The sequence below is a fragment of the Saccopteryx leptura genome, chromosome 2 (assembly GCF_036850995.1).
Source record: "Saccopteryx leptura isolate mSacLep1 chromosome 2, mSacLep1_pri_phased_curated, whole genome shotgun sequence".
Classification (NCBI taxonomy): Eukaryota; Metazoa; Chordata; class Mammalia; order Chiroptera; family Emballonuridae; genus Saccopteryx; species Saccopteryx leptura.
The window spans coordinates 222451603-222474038 of record NC_089504.1 but is presented as its reverse complement, the minus strand read 5'-3'; the positions used below and the strand labels follow the sequence as shown (position 1 = coordinate 222474038).

The 22436-nt window shown below is 47.3% G+C and overlaps 1 protein-coding gene across 5 annotated transcripts in view; it reads left to right on the top strand.

Moving 5' to 3' along the window:
• Nucleotides 1-22436, top strand: part of DOP1B (DOP1 leucine zipper like protein B) — a 98923-nt gene that overhangs the window by 6892 nt on the left and 69595 nt on the right. For 4 of the 5 annotated variants that reach the window (XM_066370248.1, XM_066370247.1, XM_066370245.1 and 1 more), the window contains 2 exons: nucleotides 19333-19514; nucleotides 19842-20012. The exons of the other annotated variant lie outside the window; for it this stretch is intronic. In XM_066370248.1, the coding sequence (XP_066226345.1) occupies nucleotides 19876-20012 (137 nt within the window). In that variant the 5' untranslated portion in view covers nucleotides 19333-19514; nucleotides 19842-19875. The remainder of the gene's footprint in view (nucleotides 1-19332; nucleotides 19515-19841; nucleotides 20013-22436) is intronic. 5 annotated transcript variants of the gene reach the window in all.

Sequence of the window (22436 nt, the reverse complement as noted above, 5' to 3'; positions counted from 1 at the left end):
GTTTGGACAAGGAAAAGGGGTCAGGTCGGGAAGACCAAAACTGGTCCCACGCAGGCTCGACCTTGTGTTCTGTAGATGGCACTGTTGTATTTTCCCATCCTGCCCAGAAGGAGGATGACACAGAAATGGGCAAGCACTCAGATGACCTCTGTGACCGTAGGTAAGAGATACCTGAGCTCGAAGAGGCTGCGCCAGCTCTGTGGCCATCTGGCCAGGATTCCTGGCTGGGATCCCTGACTTTGGAGCCCTAGTGCTATGTGGGAGTTGGAGGGTGCCCAGCCCTGCTCTGCAGTTCTCCAGTCCCAAGGTCACAGACACTGGAGATTCTAACAAACCTCACTAAAGAGAAAGAATTTCTCCATTTACCTCTTCAAAGAGTAGGGCGGGGAGTGAAGAATGCTGGCAGGCTGACCATGGTGCCATGCCTGGGCAGCAGTTCAGCCCCAGCCACCGAAAGCTGTCCGTACTCGCAGGTGAGCAGTTATTACAGGTAGTGGCTGGGAAACTGCGTGGTGTCTTGCAAGGTATATTTACAACCTGTGAACGTCATGACTGGGTGCTGGCTGAGATGGACTGCTGGACAAATGTCAGAAAAGAGCAGATAAGAACCTAAGAATTGGGTTTTACAGCTCTAACCTGGGAATTCTCGAGATGAGACAGCACTTGGGGTAAGGGAGAGGCGCTGAAGGGGGACTTAGGTGTGCTCGGGTTCTTCCAGATGCCATCTTAATACTCGACTCTCCTGGAATCTAAAAATAGCATAATTATTTTGGGAGGATAAGTGTTCATTATTTTTATGTTGAGGTAAAATTTACCTAACATAAAATTTACCATTTAACCATTTTAGAGTGTATCATTAAGAGGATTTTAGTACATTTACAATGTTGTGTATCACCACTTTTTAGTTCCAGAACATTTTCACCACCCCTACCCCAGACCCTGGCAACCATTGATGTACTTTTTGTGTCTATGGACATTTCGTATAAAGGGAATCCTGCAATAGGTGGCCTTCTGTGTCTGCTTGCTTCCGTTTAGCATGTTTTCAGGGTTCATCCATGTTTAAGACACCAGCACTTCACTCTTTTATATGGCTAAGTACTACAGTGGTACCTTGAGATATGAATTTAATTCATTCTGTAACCGAGCTCATAAGTCAGTCAACTCGTATATCAAACTGCCAATACTGGACCCGTGCGCCAACGCGCCAACTAGCGTCAGCTTCCCGAGTCACGACTCGTATCTTGGAATTTCACTCGGATCTCGAAAAAAAATATGGACCGAGTCACAGCTCGTATCTTAAAAAATTCGTATGTTGGTCTGTTCGTACCTCAAAGTACCACTGTATTCCATTGTAAGGATAGACCACATTTTGTTTATCTATTCATCCACTGATGACATTTGGGTTGTCACCTTTGGGCAACTGTATACAAGTTTTTGTTTGAATACCTGTCCTCACAGGGCATTCATTCATTCATTCACTCATTCATTCACTATTTGAGCGCCTACAATGGGCCAGCACTGTTCCAGTATCAGGGTACAGCAGAGAACAAAACCAGCAAGACCCCACCCACATTCTGGTGAGGAATCCGGTGAAGCTGGATGATAAACAGAATATATGGGATCTTAGCTTTGGCTGGATAGCTCGGTTGGTTAGCGATCATCTGGAAGCATGGAAGTTGCCAATTTGATCCCCAGTTAGGGCATATACACTGTTCCTGTTTCTCTCTCCCTCTCTCCCTCTCTTCCTTCCTTTCTCTCTAAAATGAGTAAAATAAACATTATACACGCACACACGTACATATACATACACATACACATATATATGGGATCTTAGATAAAGTATTATGGGAATAGTAAAGAAGGGAGAGGACAGTAAGTGTTTGGGGGACATAGTGATAATAAATGGGGTCATCCAGGAAAGCCTTGTAAAGAAGGTACCATTTGACCAAGTTCAGAGGCTCTGGTGTGTCTGAGCCAGTGAGATTACGAAGCAAATGAGGGATGAAGAGAACATAGATGATGAGGCCACAGAGGCAGGGCGTGGGGAAGGCTCCTAATCTTGTAGATTCTTTAAAACTAGAGTCTGACAGTGGCCATGAGTCAGCAGGGATCCCTGGGGGGAGCCAAGCAGAGGGACATAACTTGCTGCCCTTCTAGCATGCCAGAACCATTTCCAGCTGCCCTGCTGAAGGTATAAAACGGGAGGGCTCAGGCAAGGTAGAGACAGGGACCCCTTCCTTTTGGGAGCTGCTGTTGTAATGGGGTGGTGTCCTGGGGAAGGGCTTAGGTGCTGAATATACTTCGCAGGGGCAGCTAACAGGTTTTGCTTGGCCCTGGCCGTTTGGCTTAGCAGTAGAGCGTCAGCCCAGCATGTAGCTGTCCCAGTTTCAATTCCTGGTCAGGGCACACAAGAGAAGCACCCATCTGCTTCTCTACCTCTCCCCTTCTCACTTCTCTCTCTGTCTCTTCCCCTCCTGTAGCCATGGCTTGAATGGAGCAAATTGGTTCCAGGAACCAAGGATGGCTCCATGGCCTCCACCTCAGGTGCTAAGAAGAGCTCGGTTGCTGAGCAACAGAGCAATGCCCCAGGTGGGCAGAGCATCACCCCCTAGTGAGCTTGCTGTGTGGATCCCAGTTGGAGTGTATGCAGGAATCTGTCTCTCTTCCTCCCCTCTCACTGAATAAAAAAAAATACAAAAAAAGGATTTGCTCATGGATCAGAGGAGGGATAAGAAAAACAGGCATCAAGTACGACTCCTAGACTTGCATTTTGAGAAGACGCAAGGGTGTCTCCATGGGTGGGCAGGGAGACCAGGGGTCACTTTGGGACAAGTTAGCATGAGGCACCTGTAAGTGTGCATAAGCAGTTGGATATGAATCATACTGGATAAAAAGTTGAAAAAAAAAGGTTATACTTGGTTCCCAATTCTTTGTAATCCCACAACTGTGTTCTCTTAGTGCAAACTTCCTGTTCTGCTGCTGGGATTAGGCATTGAGTGCAAGCCACTCCCTTGAAAAATTTGCAAGATATTGGTGGGATGAGGGTGACAGTGTTCCTACCTCGGCCCTGCCTGTGACAGGTGACATTCATAGTGAGCATGCTGTGTGCTAAGGACTTGACACGCATTACTGTAGAGTACCCACATTCTATCCTGAGATAGCCTTAGACTGAGCAAGTGCCAGAGGGAGGGCTTCCACTCAGGCCCCTGGCTCCAGAGCCCTGCTCCTGAGCTTTTTCATGTCAGTCTTTGTGTGGCTCACCTAAGGGCACAGGGTGCACCTTCTTGCTGTAAGGGGCACTGTCTTCATTATCCAAACAAGGAAGGTGCAACTATTGGCCCAATTTTACAGATGAAGGTTAACTTACCCAATGTCACGTGGCTATGATTTGTATGGGTTGAATTGTGTCCTCAAGAAAAAAATATTGAAGTCCTAACCCCAGCACCTCAGAATGTGACCTTATTTGTAGATTGGGTCTTTAAAGAGCAAGTCAAGTTAAAATGAAGTCATTCAGGTGGGTCCTTATCCAGTATGACTGGTGAAATTATGAAAAGAGAAGTTGGTACTCAGACATGCACATGGGAAAGACACCATGTGAGGAAAAGAGCAAGGATCTGGGTGACGCAATTAGAAACCAAGAAACCAAAGATGGCCAGCTGACCACTGGGAGCAAGAAGAGCCGCCTAGAGCAGATCCTCTCTCCTAGCCACAGGAGGAACCAGCCCAACCCACACCTTGACCGAGGGAGTCCATTTGTGTTGTGCTTGACATGCGGTGCTTTGTTGCAGCAGGCCGAGCAGACTGACGCAGGGTAGAGCCAGGGTGTGAACTCCCGGGTGCTGGGATACTGCACTGAACACAGATATCCTGCTCTCGGGGAGCACAAGGTTTGGGCATCAGGAGACAACAAATAAAAGGTGGTGTCCGGTGCTGAATGCTGAGTGGAAAAATAAACAGGGAAGTGGGGTAGTGAGGAAGGAAGATGGGGGTGCTAGTTGAGACGGAGATGGCTCTCTGATAACGTGACATTGGAGATTTGAGCAGAGGCCCAGATGCAGCATGTGAGCTGGCAGGGAGGCCATCTGGGGCGTGGGCCTGTGTCCAAGATACAGAAGGGGAGGGCGTGGCTGGGCAGAGAGGTGACAATATGAGGGAGGGGAGATAGCAGGGCAGATCATGGGTTTTGTTCTGGGATGGAGGGAGAGCCGTGGAGCCCCCCGGGAAGGTTTTGAGCAAGGTGACTGCACCTTACCTGTTAGGAGAACCCTTCATGGCTGATGCGTGGGGCATGAGCCCAAGTGTGGGAACCTGCTCTGGCGGCAGGGGGCAGCTTCAGCATCCAGATTGTTGTCCCTGGACGTGGGGGGTTTGAGAAAGTGCTGGAGGGAGCAAGCTTCCATCTGCATTCATGATTACCTCTGTGTTCAAGGACACCTGGCAGGAGGTGATGTGCAGAAAGAATTTCCTAAGGCTTTAGTGATGGTTGGATTTCTTGGACTCACAGATACACAGAAATCCAGTGCATAATTAGTAAAACATTTTTACAATGCAAATAGAAAAATATTGTCTACAAAGGTTAGGTCAGGATGCTTTGTAATTAAAGTAGATGATTGCGGGTTATCAAACATATACTGGACACTCAACAGAAGGCTCGCCTCGACAGATGAGAACACTGAGTCCCAAAGGTCTTGGTTTGTCAGACTGTGTACAAGTTCTAATTATATCATTTTTAAAACTTGCTGCATTTTCAGTGTCATTTTTAGAATTTTCCTGTATTAAAGAAAAGTTTATCTTTTATAGTTTCTAGGCATAGCCACATGAACAGGGTACTATTTCCTTAATTGTGTATCTGAGGCTTCAGGCCATCACCTTTCACTGAATGTTTTAAGATCCAGTATATTTTGGACCCTTGTGAGCCCAAACACTCACTGTACTAAGCCTGGATGAAAACTTTGATTATGGAAATGAAGGCAGTACAGATGAATGCATTCTGTACATTGTAGAACATTAACACTAAAGCTCTTTTTTTTTTTTTTTTCTGAAGCTGGAAACGGGGAGAGACAGTCAGACAGACTCCCGCATGCGCCTGACTGGGATCCACCCGGCACGCCCACCAAGGGCAACGCTCCGCCCACCAGGGGGCGATGCTCTGCCCCTCCGGGGCGTCGCTCTGCCGCGACCAGAGCCACTCTAGCGCCTGGGGCAGAGGCCAAGGAGCCATCCCCAGCGCCCGGGCCATCTTTGCTCCAATGGAGCCTTGGCTGCGGGAGGGGAAGAGAGAGAGAGGAAGGAGGGGGCGGGGGTGGAGAAGCAAATGGGCGCTTCTCCTATGTGCCCTGGCCGGGAATCGAACCCGGGTCCCCCACACTCCAGGCCAATGCTCTACCGCTGAGCCAACCGGCCAGGGCCAACACTAAAGCTCCTTTTTAAGAAATGTCATAATGTTCCTAAATGAACCCCCTTTTTTATTGCTTTTATTCAGTATCCCACCGTTGCACAAAATGATCAGAAAGCAGGTAACATGCATAGCTCCTTATTGTTGGACTGGTTCACTTCCAGTTTTCCATCATTCTAAATGATGCTCTTATGAACACTCTGTACACATGGAGATGTTTGTCAAGGTAGGTTGCCAGAGGTGGAGTTCCTGTGTCATTGGTCATAGATTTGAACCTGTGGACACGTGAGTCTGTGTGTGGACTTTATTCAGAGCTCCAGTGTTTAAACTTCTGTGCTTCCTAATGTCCTCAATTGGCAGGACCAGGTTCTGAACCCAGCCTACCCACTCGTCTGTTTTAGAACCTTTCTACTGTTCCCTGGTTGTTTTCTTCCGCATCAACCTTAGTCATTTGTAAGGTTCAGAAGTCTCTTGGAGGATGATTGGTATTAAGTAACAAGATAGAATACTTTGAGAAGAAATGCTTTCTTACACAGCTGGGCCCTCCCACTTAGAAATGTGGTAGCTCTCTTCATTGATTAAAAAGAATTCACTTATGTCCCTAAGATTTTTTTTTTTAAATAGAAAGAGAAACAGGAAGGGAGAGAGAGGGGAAGGAGAAAGATGAGAAGTATCAACTCATAGTTGCTTCACTTTAGTTGTTCATTGATTGCTTCTCATGTGCCTTGACCTGGGGGCTCAGGTCAAACCAGTGACCCCTTGTTGAAGCCAGTGACCTTGGGCTTCAAGCCATTGACCTTTGGGCTTAAGCTAGTGACCTTGGGATCATATCAGTGATCCTCCACTCAAGCCAGTGACTTTGTGCCCAAGCCTACGACTCCACGCTCAAGTTGGCCAACCTGTGCTTAAGTCAGTGGTTCTCAAAGTGTGCGCTAGGGCGCACTGGTGCGCCCTAGAAGATTTCCAGGTGCACCCTATGGTATTCCAGAGAAATATGTGCCTGTTGGGGACCAAAAAACCAACAGGGTTTTTGGAGTTTAGATTTTTGGGGGACAGAGGTGTGGGGAATTGGCTGTAAGCTGACAGTCTGCCCAACCCCCCACCTCACTTGCCTGATTAGGTTGCAAAAGGCTGTTAAGCTGTGGTGCTGGATTGTATACATTTATCCTCCATGTTCCCAGGAAAGACTGGAGGCTAGTTTCTTCTATCCTTTGTTTGATGTAAAGTTAAGATGATATGTATGGTGGGGGTTTTCTGCACTTGGTAAAAATTCTTGGGTTGCTTTGGAAACGTGATCAGAGACTATTGATTTGCTAATGACCTCACTTTGCCCTATAAATAAAGCAAGATGGGGTTTTTGGGCGCACTTTGTTCTTGCCAGCAGCAATTACAGGGCCCTCCCGACCCTATATTTTCTTAATTCCACGTATTTTCTTAATTCTGCACTGTTCCCACTTGGGACCTGGAATTACTAGCTGTGCTGGTTTGTGGCATGTGCCCAGATATAAAAATAAATATAGTTACTTTATTATACCATTTTATTACGGAAATACTGCTCTTTTTGTTAACACATCATTATTATATTTATTATTAACACATTATTATATTACTTTTAGATAAATACACCCAAATAAAATGGATAGATTTCTCAAAAAGAAGTGTGATATTGAAGAATCTGATTCTGAAAGTGAGCAAAAGTTAAGTGTAAATAAAATAGGACTTGAAGGCTGACGGGCAGAATTTAATTTATAGCATTTTCCATCACCTAACACTGAACAATACCATTGGATTAGAAACCCATCCATGGAAGCTCCAAGTGATTTTGGTTTAACATTAACAGAAGAAGAAGAACTGGCAGCTATATCCACTGATCATGGATTGATGATTAAACATAGGAATTGTCTCTTGAAGCCTTTTGGATTTCTCTAAAAAAAGAATATGCGGCAATATCTAAAAAAGCTTTGAACATTTTACTACAATTTTCAACATCCTATTTATGTGAATTAGGATTTTCTACCCTCAACACAATTAAGAGTAAAAAGAGAGGAATTCTTCAGTGTATTGACGAGGAAATGAGAGTTTGCCTTTCAGAAAATTCCCAAACATTGAAGAAATCATGAGGACACATCAGGCTCATGTTTCTCATAAACACAAGAATGAAAAAATTTAACACATTCGCGCCGGGACCTGCTGAATTTACTAAATCTTACTAAGAATGTATCTATATATAAAAAGATAACTTTTTTGTTGTTTTTTAACTTTTTATTTTTTTTTTATTTTTTTTTATTTTTCTGAAGCTGGAAACGGGGAGAGACAGTCAGACAGACTCCCGCATGCGCCCAACCGGGATCCACCTGGCACGCCCACCAGGGGGCGATGCTCTGCCCATCCTGGGCGTCGCCATGTTGCGACCAGAGCCACTCCAGCGCCTGGGGCAGAGGCCAAGGAGCCATCCCCAGCGCCCGGGCCATCTTTGCTCCAATGGAGCCTTGGCTGCGGGAGGGGAAGAGAGAGACAGAGAGGAAGGAAGGGGTGGGGGTGGAGAAGCAAATGGGCGCTTCTCTTGTGTGCCCTGGCCGGGAATCGAAACCGGGTCCCCCGCACGCCAGGCCGACTCTCTACTGCTGAGCCAACCGGCCAGGGCCTCGTTTTTTAACTTTTTAACCCCCTTTTTTACGAATTCGAAACTCAGAAAATAGAACATAAAAATGTTTTTTAATGTCAGAATAAATTTAATTTTGTATTTATTTTAATTACCATAAGAGCATGCTTGGACTTTATATTTTTTTCTTTAATATTTGACTTAATTATTATAATATTTCTCAGAAATTTGTATATAGTACACCTACAATTATTTGTAGGATTTTAAATGAGCCCCAACTTCAAAAAGTTTGAGAACTACTGGCTTAAGCCAATAAGCCTGCACTCTAAGTCGACAACTTCAGAGTTTCAAACCAGGACTCTCTGTCTCAGGTCGGCACTCTATCCACTGTGTCACCACTGGTCAGGCATGTCCCTAAGACTTTAATTGCTCTTATGTAAGTCCTTCATGTTTCTTAAATATATTGGGTATTTTATACACGTATTTGTTCTATTTTGAACGGGATTATTTCCCACTATATATTTTAACTGGTTGTTGGCATGTAGGAAACTATCAACTTACAGATTTGGAAAATGGCCATAGTGATCATGTTGAGTTCTTCAGGTAGACAGGCATACCATCAACCAAGCCAGAGTCTGTGTTTTTTTCTCATATTTTGCCAGCGTTTTCTGGAGCGGTGTTAAATAATAATGATATCGTCAGAGTGTTTGTTACAGCATTATCTGTAACAAGTCCAAAACTTCAGCACCTGTAAGATTGAAGTTTATTTCTCACTCATGTATCATTCAGCATAGTTTTCCAGATTGGGCAGTTCTGTTCCATGTGCTTATTCTAACAGACTCAGACCAGGGACTCTGCGTTTTTAACACATGGCTCCCCAGGTTGCTCCTTCCCCGCCCCTCTCTTTCACAGGAAGAGGGAAACGTGCATAAACCTTCGTGGGACGTGTTACTTCCACTCCTATCTCCAAAGAAGAAAAATATGCCCTGGCCGAGCATTCATGCCCAGCTACAACCCTTTGCATGGAGGGCAGCAAGGTTGGGGTGGTCGGTTCTGCCCCTAACCAGCACGCGTGCATTTTAATGGGCGTGCCTCTAGTGTTTCTCCACTATCTCAGCCCCGCAGGCCCCATAGTGTTGCTCCTCTCATTGAGGATCATTTTGTTCCTTACTTGCTAACTCTAATAACATCTTATCTCTATACAAGAAGAAATGTATTTCATCCATTTCATTGCCTCATCAGTTTGGAAAATGCTGAATTGCTTTTTTCCAAGCAATGCAGTTCTGCCTCACCTTTTCCTCGTGTGGTTTTGGTGATTACTGTACTCAAGCCAGATTCTCCCCACGCCTGAGATGGGACTTGTCAGTATTTTGGAAGGTTTGCTGATTCAGATGTGGCGGGAAGGAAGGAACACTGAACTTGGCAGCAGAGCACCTGGGTTCATGTTCAGGGTCACCACTTCTGAGTTTGGGGCACACATGCTGGTTGCCCACCCAGCAGCCACTCCTTCTTGTCATAGGAACCCAGCTGTGTTGAGGGATAAGGTCGTGATGTGCTACAGGGTGGGGGCCCCCACATCCCAGCCCCAGCATCAAATATTGTTGTTCTAGGACTGAATCCTGTTAATTCTATTGTCCTAGGCAGGAATTAATTTAGATGTGGGCACGTGACCGGCCCTGATCCATGCAATATGGCCAGCGGCTTCTGGAAAAGATTTCCCCTAAAACAGAGAGACAGGAAAGGAACCAACACTGGCTTCCCTCCTCTCTGTAGCTGTGTGAGGATTGAGCACCTGAATGTGTGGCAGACATCTGAGGCCATGAGAGCAAAGGCTCTGGTTAAGTCAGCTCATCGCTGACAGCAAATAAGCCCGAGAACGCTTGGGTCCTTTTATGATGCCGTCAGCCCCTCTTGACCACACGTATGCTGCTGTACAGCGGGCTGCCCAGCCTCTGCACTGTGGACATCTGTGATGGGGCGGGGGTGCTGCCCTGTCCACAGGAGGGTGTTCATCAGTGTTCTGGCTTCTGTCTATTGGATGCTGGACACCCCCCCCCCCCCGCCACTGTAACATCTGGAAACATCGCCAGACTTTGCCAGGTGTTCCTGGGGGCAAAATTTCCCCAGCTTGGGAATCACTGCTCTAGACTTCTAGTTGTGAGCAACACATTTCTTCATCCAGACTTGTATAGTTGGATAGCCTGTCCTTTATGGTTGGAAGCTTCATCACTGAGCTGGTGACCCTGGTCCTCCCTTGACCTGCCAGAGCCTGTTTCCTCTGAGGGCTGATGCGGGCACACTTGTTTCTCAACAGTCAAGGTGTCTGGTTCTCAACAGGAAAGGTGTCTGTGTGTCCTTAAAAGATGCAGGATGTCCTCTGCTGATCCTCGCCCTCGCCGTCTGCACAGGAGTGGTCCTGGCCGGTGCCAGGATTCCATAGAGAAGCTGCAGAGAGGATTAGCTGTCTCTCCGTCTACACAGCCTCTACCCCAAGTACAGAACCTCTGTTGTATTTCTAAGCAGGTCATGTTCTTCCAGCGCCAGCCTTATGCCAGCGCGATCTGGCTCTCAGTTCTTGGGGTCCAGGAAGTTCTATAGCTGCTAGGTTTAGAGAGAAGGGCCAGCCTGGGCTTGAACTGATCTGGAACTGATCATTCCATTCTGCGTGACCTGGGCTGGCCGAACCAGAGCACCCTGGGAGACCATGACCCGAGCTCTAAGCAGCCACTCTGAACCCAGCCCACTGTACCACCGCAGATTGGGAAGGGCCGCTCTATGCAGGGATGGGTGACGTTGGTCTCATGCAGCCAGATGTGAATTCAGGAGAATACTGACTTCTAGCAGAGTGAGTTTTGGAGAATGGAGGCTGTTTGGGCTACGTAATAAAAATCTGATCCCAAGATGTTCTTTTCTCTCTTCTGGCTCTGAATTTAACAAGTTGACTTCCAAAATCATAGACTCTTGGTTGGTTTGTTAAAAATATCATTTGTATATGAAGTCAAATTTGTTTAAGCAAAAGCAGAGCATGTTTCTCTACATTGCATCATGTAGCGTCTTTATGGTACAATTAACTTTTATTAGATCCCTGGTTTGTGATAATAAATTCTTTAATATTTCAGTCTGGCCTGTGATGGTACAGTAGATGAAGCATCATCCTAGAACACTGGGGTCTCCAGTTTGAAACCCCAGGCTTGACCGGTCAAGGCACATATGACACGCAATGAACAACTAAAGTGAAGCAACTATAAGTTGATACTTCTCGCTCCCCTCCTCTGTAAAATCAATAAATAAAATCTTAAAAATTTTTTTTCTCTTTTTCTCTAGAAATCATTTAATGGGGTGACATGGGTCAACAAGAGCACACAGGTTTCTGGTGAACATCGCCACAGCACCTAACAGTTGATTGCACTGTGCACCCATCACCCAAAGTCAAATCACTTTCTGTCACCATCTATTTGTCCTCTTCACTCCTACCCTCACTTTCCCCCCGATAACTACCTCCTATCAGTGTCTGCGAGCCCCACCTATGTGGGATATACAAATAAAATCTTTAAAAATTTTTTGTTAATTCTTAAGTATTTCAGTGTTCTCTGTATTGTGTGTTTCAGGGTTTAGAATATGTTCTGAAGGGTGTCTTTGTCTCACACATTCATTTTCACGTGTTTTACTCTAGTCCTTAGAGTCTTGACTTCCTCTCATCATTTTCCATTACTTCTAAGCCTATTGGCCTGTAACCCCCAAAACAGAGTAGTTCCCTGTAGTGAGCCCCTGTCATGTGCTTGTCATCCATTGTTTTCAGATCTGTAATTCTCCACAGTCCCTGCCATTTAACCCCTTGTACTGAGGAAGGCACTGGAGCTCAGACTTGCTGGAGGCCTCCCAGCTCCATGGACAGCATTTCAGCTCAGCCAGGTCCTGTGAGGCCCACAGGAGGTCAGGGGTGAGCATGTAGGTGTCCAGGAGCCCTGAGCAAATGTGTTGCCGTCAGAAACTAGTGAAATGTGAATCTGGGCACACGGGAAGTGTGACAGTAGCTGTCCATGGTTTCTGTATGGGAAGACCAGGAACACGGGTATCAATGAGGCTGAGTAGCTTTTACAATCTGGATGTTGTGATAAATTAGGAAGGGGATAAAATACAAAGCAGTGTCAAACCTGTGCTGCAGGTAGTCTTCTGGGACAGCATGTCGGTTCCTGGGTTATCTTAACCAAGAGCTGGAGGGGCCAGGATGTTCCCGTGGCGTGTGCCTGTGCACGTGCCTATGTGTGCGTGCGTGTAGTGTCCTACTGCCCTGGGGAAGTGGAACTAGAACTCCTTTTTGAGCCTGGCCCACACGACCCGATGGTGAGCACGTGGCAGAACATTTTCTGTGTGCGAAGCTGGCATGTCAGTGTGTTCTGGTCACTTGTGGCGGACTGTGCAGCTGATGGAAGGTGGGGCCTGGCTCAGGCCCGGGTCTGGCTGATGTGGAGCCTCTGCCCTGTCATGTTTTCCAGGATTGCCTTTCTGGGCTCTTTTTCACATGCGAGACCAGCAGAGCGCTCCCTCTACAGCTGAGCCAAACTGGTCAGAATGAGTCTATGAAACTGCCAGGTCCTGGGTTGTTCCTCCTGACATTCAGTTGGTACCAGTTTCACATCGGCTGCCGCTGTCCCCATCTCTGTGACCTGGCCTGGAGGAACTGGCCACCTGTCCCTTTTGTCAGCACTTTGTCACCCTCCCGCAGGTGGATGTGCTCAACCTGGGGCTATGCTTTCACCTAGGGCTAGGCAGCCTGGTGTTTGCCCAGAAAGTACAAGTTAATATTCACTGCAAAAATAAGGTAAAGTTGATTGAAAAGAAATAAACTCTAAAGAAAAAATGTATTCTGATGCAGAAGGTAAAGGTAACCAGAGTAGCCTGCTTGCTGGGATTGTGGAACAGAGCTGTCGTGACCGGGTTGAGAGCTAACTGATAGGGTGCTCAGCATGCAATACCATGACAGTTCAGTCGGTGATGTTTTTGAGACAGATGCTCCTTGTTTACAGGAGTCAAACAGGTGTCAACCCCAGTTAGATAAGAGCTAACCTCACTGGCTACCTGTGAAACCTAGCTCCACATTTTACTGGCTTCTCCAGCTGCCTCTTGTCACCCACCCTCTCCCTCCTGACTTGGCACAGTGGCTGGGTCATTGCCATTTCAGGTAAGGTGTGGCACCCTCTGCCATTGGCACTTGGCCTACTTGAATTTGGGAGGTCTTGGCCCGTCCTGTTACAGCCGAGTGTCTGTTCTGTTTCCATTCTTTCTAGACGAGTGCTATTGTGGCCCTCGGTAAGTACTTAGTAATGAGTATTCAAACTGCTGCCACCTGGCCAGCCTTACTCACTGCACGGCTTCGCTTCTGTGGCATGAAACCAACATCCTGGTAAAGCTGACCGGCTTGCAGAAGGAAGACATGCTGGTACTTTACCATTTGCTTGATGAGAGACATGCTATTAAATTGGCGTGCATACAGTACGTTTCTTCGTAGGCGAGCATCTGGCATTCGGAAGTTAGCACTGCCACTGTGCTTTGCGCTCTTCTGGGCACTTGGAAACATTTACAATCTTCCATTGCAGGCTAAAGCATTTTAAAATCAAATGTAAATTCTCCACTTCCATATTGTAAGTTTACCTTCTTAAAAATTTTTAATTGTAACAGAATATACATTTATCATCTTAATTATTGTAGGTAAAATATACACAACAGAAAATATATTGGATCAGCATTTGAATAATTTTAAGTGTGTGAAATTACTTTTTTGAATCCGTGGTCTGCCCTTTTGGAATTTTTAATCGTGTTTCTTACATAGAACTAAGTTGTGGGGAGAGTCCTGGAGAGCATCAGACCGCGTAAGGCCAGAGGCAAACAGGGAAACAGGTGTGTTGTCTGGCAGGGTGAGGAGCACACTTCCCGGTCTCATTAATGAAGCTCAGATGTGGCTCAGGCTGTTGTTTTTTTTAAACTTTTATTTTCTTATTTTGTTTAAAGGGCAAGCTGCTGAGCCCATAAATACAGTGAGTTAAAAATATTATAATTAGGCTCTGCCGGTTGGCTCAGTGGTAGAGCGTCAGCCTAGCGTGCAGAAGTCCCGGGTTCGATTCCCGGCCAGGGCACACAGGAGAAGCGTCCATCTGCTTCTCCACCCCTCCCCCTCTCCTTCCTCTCTGTCTCTCTCTTCCCCTCCCACAGCCGAGGCTCCATTGGAGCAAAGATGGCCCGGGTGCTGGGGATGGCTCCTTGGCCTCTGCCCCAGGCGCTAGAGTGACTCTGGTCGTGACAGAGCGACGCCCCGGAGGGGCAGAGCATCGCCCCCTGGTGGGCAGAGCATTGCCCTCTGGTGGGCGTGCCGGGTGGATCCTTGTTGGGCGCATGCGGGAGTCTGTCTGACTGTCCCCCCCCCCCCCCCCCCGTTTCCAGCTTCAGAAAAAAATATTATAATTATACAGTCTACTGGAAAATTCTTTTCGTTTTTGGAATAAAACAAAATACAAATTTTTCTTACCGTCAATCAACTTTATTAAATAATATAATTGCCATTATTATTAATGATTTCTTGCCAGCGTGAGGGCAATTTGTATATCCCATTTTTGAAAAATGTTTTATCTTTTGGTGCGAAAAATTGAACTAGCGCTTGTTTGATATCTTCATTTTTGAACTTTTTGCCCTTCAAAAAATTTTGTAAGGACAAAAACAAGTGATAGTGGGTGCTAAGTCCGGGGAATATGGTGGATGAGACAGAATTTCCCAGCCTAGTTCTGCAATATTTTGACGAGTCCCCAAAGCAGCATGTGGCCTGGCATTATCATGATACAGTATGATGTTCTTCCTATTGAACATCGCTGGCCTCTTTTCTTGGACTGCTGTCTTTAAATTATCTAGTTGCTGACAAGACTTCTCCGAATTGAGCTTTTTATTCGATTTTAAAAGCTCATAATGTATTGGTCCTCGAATGTCCCACCATATACACAACATTCTCTTATTCAGAGTCAAATTTGGTTTAGAGGTGGAAGGGCAAGGTTTTCCATCCAGGTTCACAATATGCCCTTTTCCTTACGATGTTTTCGTAGGTAATCCACTTTTCATCCCCAATTATCATCCGGTTCAAGAAGGGCTCGATTTTGTTCCGAGCAAGCAGAGATGTGCATATGACGACTCAATCATCCAAATTCTTCTGACTTAATTCATGTGGCACCCATCTTGAATATTTCCACACCAATCCTATCTTCCAAATATGGTCCGAAATGGTTTGCTGAGCTGAATTAAGCCTTTCTGCGATCTCCGATGTTGTCAGAAAAGGATCTTGCTCCAACATGGTCTTAACATCGTCATCGATCAAAGATGGTCGCCCAGAACGTGGCTTATCAGAAAGGTTGAAATAACCTGTTTCGAATTTTTCGAACCATCTTCTGCATGTCCTATCAGAAACTGTACCTTCACCAAACACTTTCAATAAATTTCTCCATGCTTCTGTAGCATTTCTTCCTTGTTGAAATTCGTAAAAATTACAGTGGCGTAAATGAACTTTATCAGTAGCCATGGGTACACTATCGCTTCATACATAAGACTAACGTGAATCAACTTTGTTTTAGTTAATTTGCTATGTCAGTATGTATACATTAAGTGATAAAAATAGAGAGGCACACATGTGCCAAATAAACATATGTTTATGTGTCGAAACTTGTGATAGAAACGGACAGAACTTTCCGGTAGACCTTATATATATATATATATAAATTTTTTTTTTTTTTTTTTTGTATTTTTCTGAAGTTGGAAACAGGGAGGCAGTCAGACATACTCCCTCATGCGCCCGACCGGGATCTACCTGGCATGCCCACCAGGGGACAATGCTCTGTTACAACCAGAGCCATTCTAGCGCCTGAGGCAGAGGCCATGGAGCCATCCTCAGCACCTGGGCCAACTTTGCACCAATGGAACCTTGGCTGCAGGAGGGGAAGAGAGAGACAGAGAGGAGGAGGGGTGGAGAAGCAGATGGGCGCTTCTCTTGTGTGCCCTGGCCGGGAATTGAACCTGGGACTCCTGCACGACAGGCCAATGCTCTACCACTGAGTCAACCGGCCAGGGCGTAATTATATATTAATTGTAGTTCAAGGAATGCTTTTAAAATAGTATTGTACCAGAAGTGAAATAAATAAGGGAGTTTAATGATAGTTTTTCCTTTCTGTTTAGCCCTTTAAAAAGTGATTTTGAAAGCATGGCCCTTTTTTCCCTTCTCAATTCATTTGTTCCCCTGAGATACTTATTTTATAGTTGCAGAAGAACATGGCTCAGTTCTGTGTGTGTGTGCATACATCGTTTTTATTCAGTAGGCAGTCACTTTGGGTTTCTGGTTTCCAGCAATGGGCCTTCCTGGAGCCATTCTCTGCTTTTCCTCCTGAAGAAGGGTCCTCCCAAAGCAGAGTGCTGGGCTGGAGGCTGGGAGGGGGAGGTGGGCAGGGGACGCACCCCGGGCTGCCCCCGGCCCCACTGCGTCCACTCTGGAACAGCTGGTAGGGGATGGAGAAAATCAGGGGTGTTCAGGTAGAAGGTGGGACTCAGTTCACGATGACTACTTGGCTAATGAAGAGTTAAGCCTCATATGCAGCAGAGGCTGAGCCGAGTCCCTGGGCTGCTTCTGAATTTGTTCAAAGGAGTTCCATTTTCTCTGGTCAGGAGAGAGGTTCTTAATTCAGCCTTTGTGCAAACATCACACACATTGATGCTTCTCATAGCTCAGCCAACAAGAATAGTTGCGTGAAACCCAGTGTTTCTTTCTTTTTTTCTCTTTTGGTGGTGATAAAATAGACATCACGTAAAATTTACCTTCCTAACCATTTTTGGATGTACAGCTCAGTGGCATTCAAGTGTATTCTCACCGTTGTGCCAAGCATCACCACCATCTATCTCTGGAACTTTTTAATCTTCCTGAGCTGAAACTCTGTACCCAATAAACATGAACTCTCTGACACCCCCACCCCCACCCCTGTCTCTGGCACCAACCGTTCTGCTTTCTGTGTGAGTTTCCCTGCTCCAGGGATCTCATGTTAGTGGAATCATACAGTATTTGTCATTTTGCCACTGGCTTATTTAGCATAATATCTCCAAGGTTCATCCATGTTGCAGCGTGTGTCAGAATGTCTTTATTTTCTAAGGCTGAGTAATATCCCATTGCACCTATGGACCACATTTTGGTTATTTGTTTCTTTTTTTTTTTTTTTTTTTGTATTTTTCTGAAGTTGGAAATGAGGAGGCAGTCAGACAGACTCCCGCATGCGCCCGACCGGGATCCACCCGGCACGCCCACCAGGGGGCGATGCTCAGCCCATCTGGGGGGTCGCTCTGTTGCGACCAGAGCCATTCTAGCACCTGAGTCAGAGGCCACAGAGCCATCCTCAGCGCCCGGGCCAACTTTGCTCCAATGGAGCCTCGGCTGCGGGAGGGGAAGAGAGAGACAGAGAGGAAGGAGAAGGGGAGGGGTGGAGAAGCAGATGGGCGCTTCTCCTGTGTGCCCTGGCCGGGAATCGAACCTGGGACTCCTGCACACCAGGCCGACGCTCTACCACTGAGCCAACCGGCCAGGGCCGGACCACATTTTGTTTATATGTTCATCCACTGCTGGGCACTTGGGTTGTTTCTGCCGTGGAAAGCAACAGGTGACCTTGTTGAAACTAGATGATAGTGATGTTGCTGTTGGACCTGGTATTTCCATATGATTGAAAATGCCGAACACAAAATGCGGCATTCCCTGGGCATCTCCCGGTTCCTTTCCACCCAGCCAGACCGTCTGCCAGGTTGTCCACACTGTCAGTTTGTCCTTGCTCTCCGTCACAGCTTGTGTTTCATATCGCCGCCTGCCTCAATTGTTTGTGTCATGGTTTTATTTGGACATAAGCAATTTAAGTATTCTGTCGGCTTTACTTTTGTTTTTAAGATGTTAGACTCTTATAATAATATTTTAAAGTATTTCTTGATACTCTCTTTTTTTTTAATGTTTTATTGAGTTTGAGAGTTCAGTTAGACCACAGGCTTCTGATGGAAAACATTCTATTTCCCTTACTTCCCACACAGTCTCAGTGTTTGTTTTAGAGTTGGGATTGTTTTGTTTATAAAAAATAAAGCTGTCTTGTGCTAAGACCAGATGGTCCCAGGGCCAGTGGCTCTGACACACGGACAGAGGGCGGTTGGCGTTGCCATGTCTGCAGCCTCTGTGGGGCGGCCTGCTGTGTTGTGGGCACAGGGCTGATGGCAATAGAGAGGGCCAGACCTGCCCTCAAGTGGACTCTGTCCCAGTCGGACTGTTAGGCATGGAATCATCAGGACAGAGTTGTAAGGCATGACAGATGTGCACATGGAACCCAGTAGAGAAGAAACTAAATGTGGGAGGGGGGCCATTGTGCCTCCATGAGAGGGTGCCTAGAGGGATTTATATGAGGAACATTAGCGAGGTGAGTGGGAAGGAACGGCATTAGGGGGACAGCGAGGAGCCACAGTGGGTCTGTGTCATTTTGGAGTTGGAGCCGAAGCAGGCAGGACTCTTGCTGTGCAGGCCTGTGAGTGGCTTTCCTAAGAGCATGGACTTCACCCCATAGGCCTTCAGTAAATATTTGTGAGTTATGAACACCATGTCAGACACTTAGTATTATTACAAGATTGAGTCATGAGGACCCACCCAGCCATGGCGCTTGGTGCCTTGATGATCATGTAAATTGCTCACACTCCCGGTACAGCAGATAGCCAGGGGTGCTTTAGCACAGACAAGGCCTGTGTCCTGCTTGGGGCCACACAGCCCTGGAGCCCACAAGGGTCTGTGTTTCCGCTCTGGAACCGACTGGTGAAGATTTCCCGGAGTCACAGCCTTGAGGGGTGCCCCACTCAGAGCCACCTGACTATGGTGGGGTGATTCTGACCTGATCCTTTCCATAGGCAGAAATCTGGGGTCTTCCATGGTACACAGAGTCTTCATAGGAATGGGAGGCCACCTCATTCCATGTGACCTTCCCCTGTGCATAGGTGCCCATGTGTGGCTGAGAACCTGGCCTGATGGAGACAGAGCCACTTTGAGGGACAGTTTTCCCTTTCTCTTGAGTCTGGAGCCTGCTTCATCCCCAGTACCACTGGGTATGTCCCCAGCACCATGTCTGGAGCCTGGCTTGTGGCCCCCCAGGCCCTGTCATACAGTCCCTCTGTCCTGTCCTGTCATGTCCCATCTCTTACAGCCGCGTGAGGCCTGCTGGCATCTTCCAAGCCTTGGCAGGCTTCCTCTCCATTGTCAGCGTCCCCACCCTCTTCCTCAGGTGTTTCTCCTCTTGTTTTCCAGGCTCTCCAGAGTAACCTGCGGTACTCCCTACTGCCCCGGCGGCTCGTCATCAGCAAGCGCCTGGCTCAGTGCCTGCACCCTGCCCTGCCCAGTGGTGTGCACTTGAAAGCCCTGGAAACCTATGAGATTGTCTTTAAAATTGTGGGGACCAAATGGCTGGCCAAGGATCTGTTCCTGTACAGGTAGGCTAGCTTCGCCAGCACTCGTTTCTATTCATTATCCAAGTAACCCATGCTTTAGTCCACAAGATCAGTGAACAATAAACTGGCAGAGCTTGAAGGGGAGTGCTGTGGCTTCCCACCTGGAGCATGGCCCCCAGACAGTTCTGTAAGGGGTGTGGGGCCCATGCTGCCCAGTGGCCTGCTCTTGTTAACAGTCCGTCCTGACCATCTGAGGACAGGAAGGTGTCTGCCTCTCCAGTGAGAGGGCTGGCCGGTTGGCTGAGTGTCTGGAACCTCTGAGTAGGTGTCTCATTCATTCACTACCTTCTCTTCTCTTCTCCCCCAAAGCTGTGGGCTATTCCCACTCTTGGCGCACGCGGCCATGTCGGTGAGGCCTGTGCTGCTCGGCCTGTATGAGAAGTATTTCCTCCCGCTGCACAAGCTGCTCCTGCCCAGCCTCCAGGCCTTCCTCATCGGCCTGCTGCCCGGCCTGGAGGAGGGCTCGGAGATCTACGACAGGTGGGTCTCAGCGGGCGGCCGGCTCCACCCCAGCTCGCCTCCTCCTGGCCGGTGGGCCCCACTGCCTGTGTCGTGTCACTGCAGTGTGAGCATCTGGGGGACGGTGCAGAGAAGCATGAAGCAGGGCGAGGGGCAGAAGTGGGGTTGGTGGTGTGCGTTTCTGTGCTGGTCTCTACTGACCAGGTACCATGGTCTCCTGGGAGCACCTGCATGTACAAGTGAGAAGACAGGGAAGTTTCCCGGAGTCTCAGCAGTGACAGAGATGGGGTTGTGACCCACGAATGGTGGATCCCAAAGTCCCTCTTCTTCCCGCTGCACGGGGATGCTCAGTAGAGCGCAAGGCCAGTCTCACTGACTGGTGGGACTTGAAAAGGTGATGCTGAGCAGAAGAGCTCGACACATTCTAGCCACATCTGGGGAGTCTGTAAAGCCAACGTGTAAATGTTCACGCCAGTTCTGTGGTCACTACTTGGGCATGGGAGAAAGTGGATACCCATTCAGACTGTTGATCCACGCAGTGTCCTGTTTCTCTGGAGAATTAGGTGTGAGAGCACGTTTCCAGTGTAGTAGCTGTCTCCGTGGCACCACAGTGATAACCTCTGTTCACGTGATTCGTTTTCAGAGCCCTCGTGCAGCCGACTGGGAGGTTTCGAAACCTCTGCACTTGCAGTAGTTTCTGTTTGACTACACAGCCCAGATTGTTCCAGGCCAGAGTCCCCAGTCACAGCACCTTTGCCTTTGACCAGAAGGGTGGGGTGGAATCAAGGAATCAATCCAGTACTTAGAGTGTTCCCCTGAACTCAAGGGAACCAAATAATCAGAATGACTTGGGCGAGTGTGCTGGTGACCAAGGGTGCGTTTAAATCACGAACATCTGTGTTGGTATTTGACAGAGCTAAGCAGAACCTTGCACTTGACCACTCCAGCTTCACACAGAGCACACTGTAGAGCTTTCCATTCCCTGTGCAGAATCCATGCTCACAGAGGGTAGAGTTGCTGGGATCCACTTTCTTAGGAACCAGTCTATCTTGTTGCCGTTGTAAAACCTGGCCACCATACCCTTGGCTGCACGTGGTGAAGCTGGGCTGGTGTGTGGTTAATGAAAGGTCACGGTCACATAGGGGTCAGCAAGAGGACTTTTCACAGACTGTCTCTTGACTCCTAGACCCAGGCTCTTTGTAGAGGCTCTGACCCATTCATGCTGTCCAAACATATGTGTATGTTTATATGCGTATAAGTGCTTTTTCTATCATGTGATGGATAAATACACCAGTTTCCAAAATGGATTGATTTTTTAAAATCTGTAAGAGTAAATCACACCAGAAGCATGTTCATAGTTGAGGTGTTTTTTGTGTGTTCTCTTACTTAGTAAACAAGGGTCACTTGAACAGTTGGTGAAGATACTCGACATGGATATTTCCCCTAATGCTGTGACTCCTTGACATTGAACCACGAGCTGACTGAACCTGCAGGAACCACTGAGTACATGTGCTGGGACAGTAAGCAGAGTCCAGGGTCGGCAGCGCCCCAAGTTACTTGCTATCAGCTTTCCAAGGGAGGCGCTGGCCACAGGTTATAGCATCTGGGGACAAAAGGGGACAGTAACTGAGGCAATGATGCAGCTGGCCCATGGTGTTCAAGAGAGTTCAGCCGTTGTTTCTTCTCCAGAGTGCTTAGGAATTGAGTCAGATGCCCCCAGCAAATACTGTGCAAGGACATGAAAGGGGGTGCACAGGGGGTCAAGATGTCATGTTGGCAGAAAATGCAAAGAGGGGTGAGTTAGGTCGCAGCTCACGAAGGCAGGGACCCACCATTTCGTAGGGGCAGAGACTGTTCCTGGTCTGTGTTCATTAGGGAACCGTAAGGAATGGGAATTTTGGCCAGTGTTAGGACTTCCTGTTCATGCTGGTTTTCTAACTCTTTGGTGCCTGCAAATTACTCCTGGCCAGAATTTCTTTTGTAAAGTGCCACGCAACAGCTGCATAGCTGTGTTTTTCTGTCCTGAGAGGACAGGATTAGCTGGGCGAAAATATGCAAATCCTCTTCTTAGAGGTTGGAGGACAGGTGGCTGTTAAATGGTTTGTAAGCAAGCAAAATGGGCTCACCTGGTATTTTCATTTACATCAGTGGTTCCTAACCTGGTGACTTTTGTCCCTAGGGGACATTTGGCAAAATCTGGAGACATTTTTGGTTGTTACACCTGGGCTAAGGGGTGCTTTTGGCATCTGGTGGGTGGAGGCCAGGGTTATAGGTAGCCATCCTGCAGTAAAGACTTACCCAGCCCCAGTGTCCACAGGGTCAAGGCTGAGAGAGCCTGACTTAAATAGGCATGGAAAATATTTATTGATGTCTTTTGCTATTGATCCCAGGCACTGTGGTGAGTTTTGCTGGCTCTAGAATATTTCGTCCCTTGTCAGATACAAC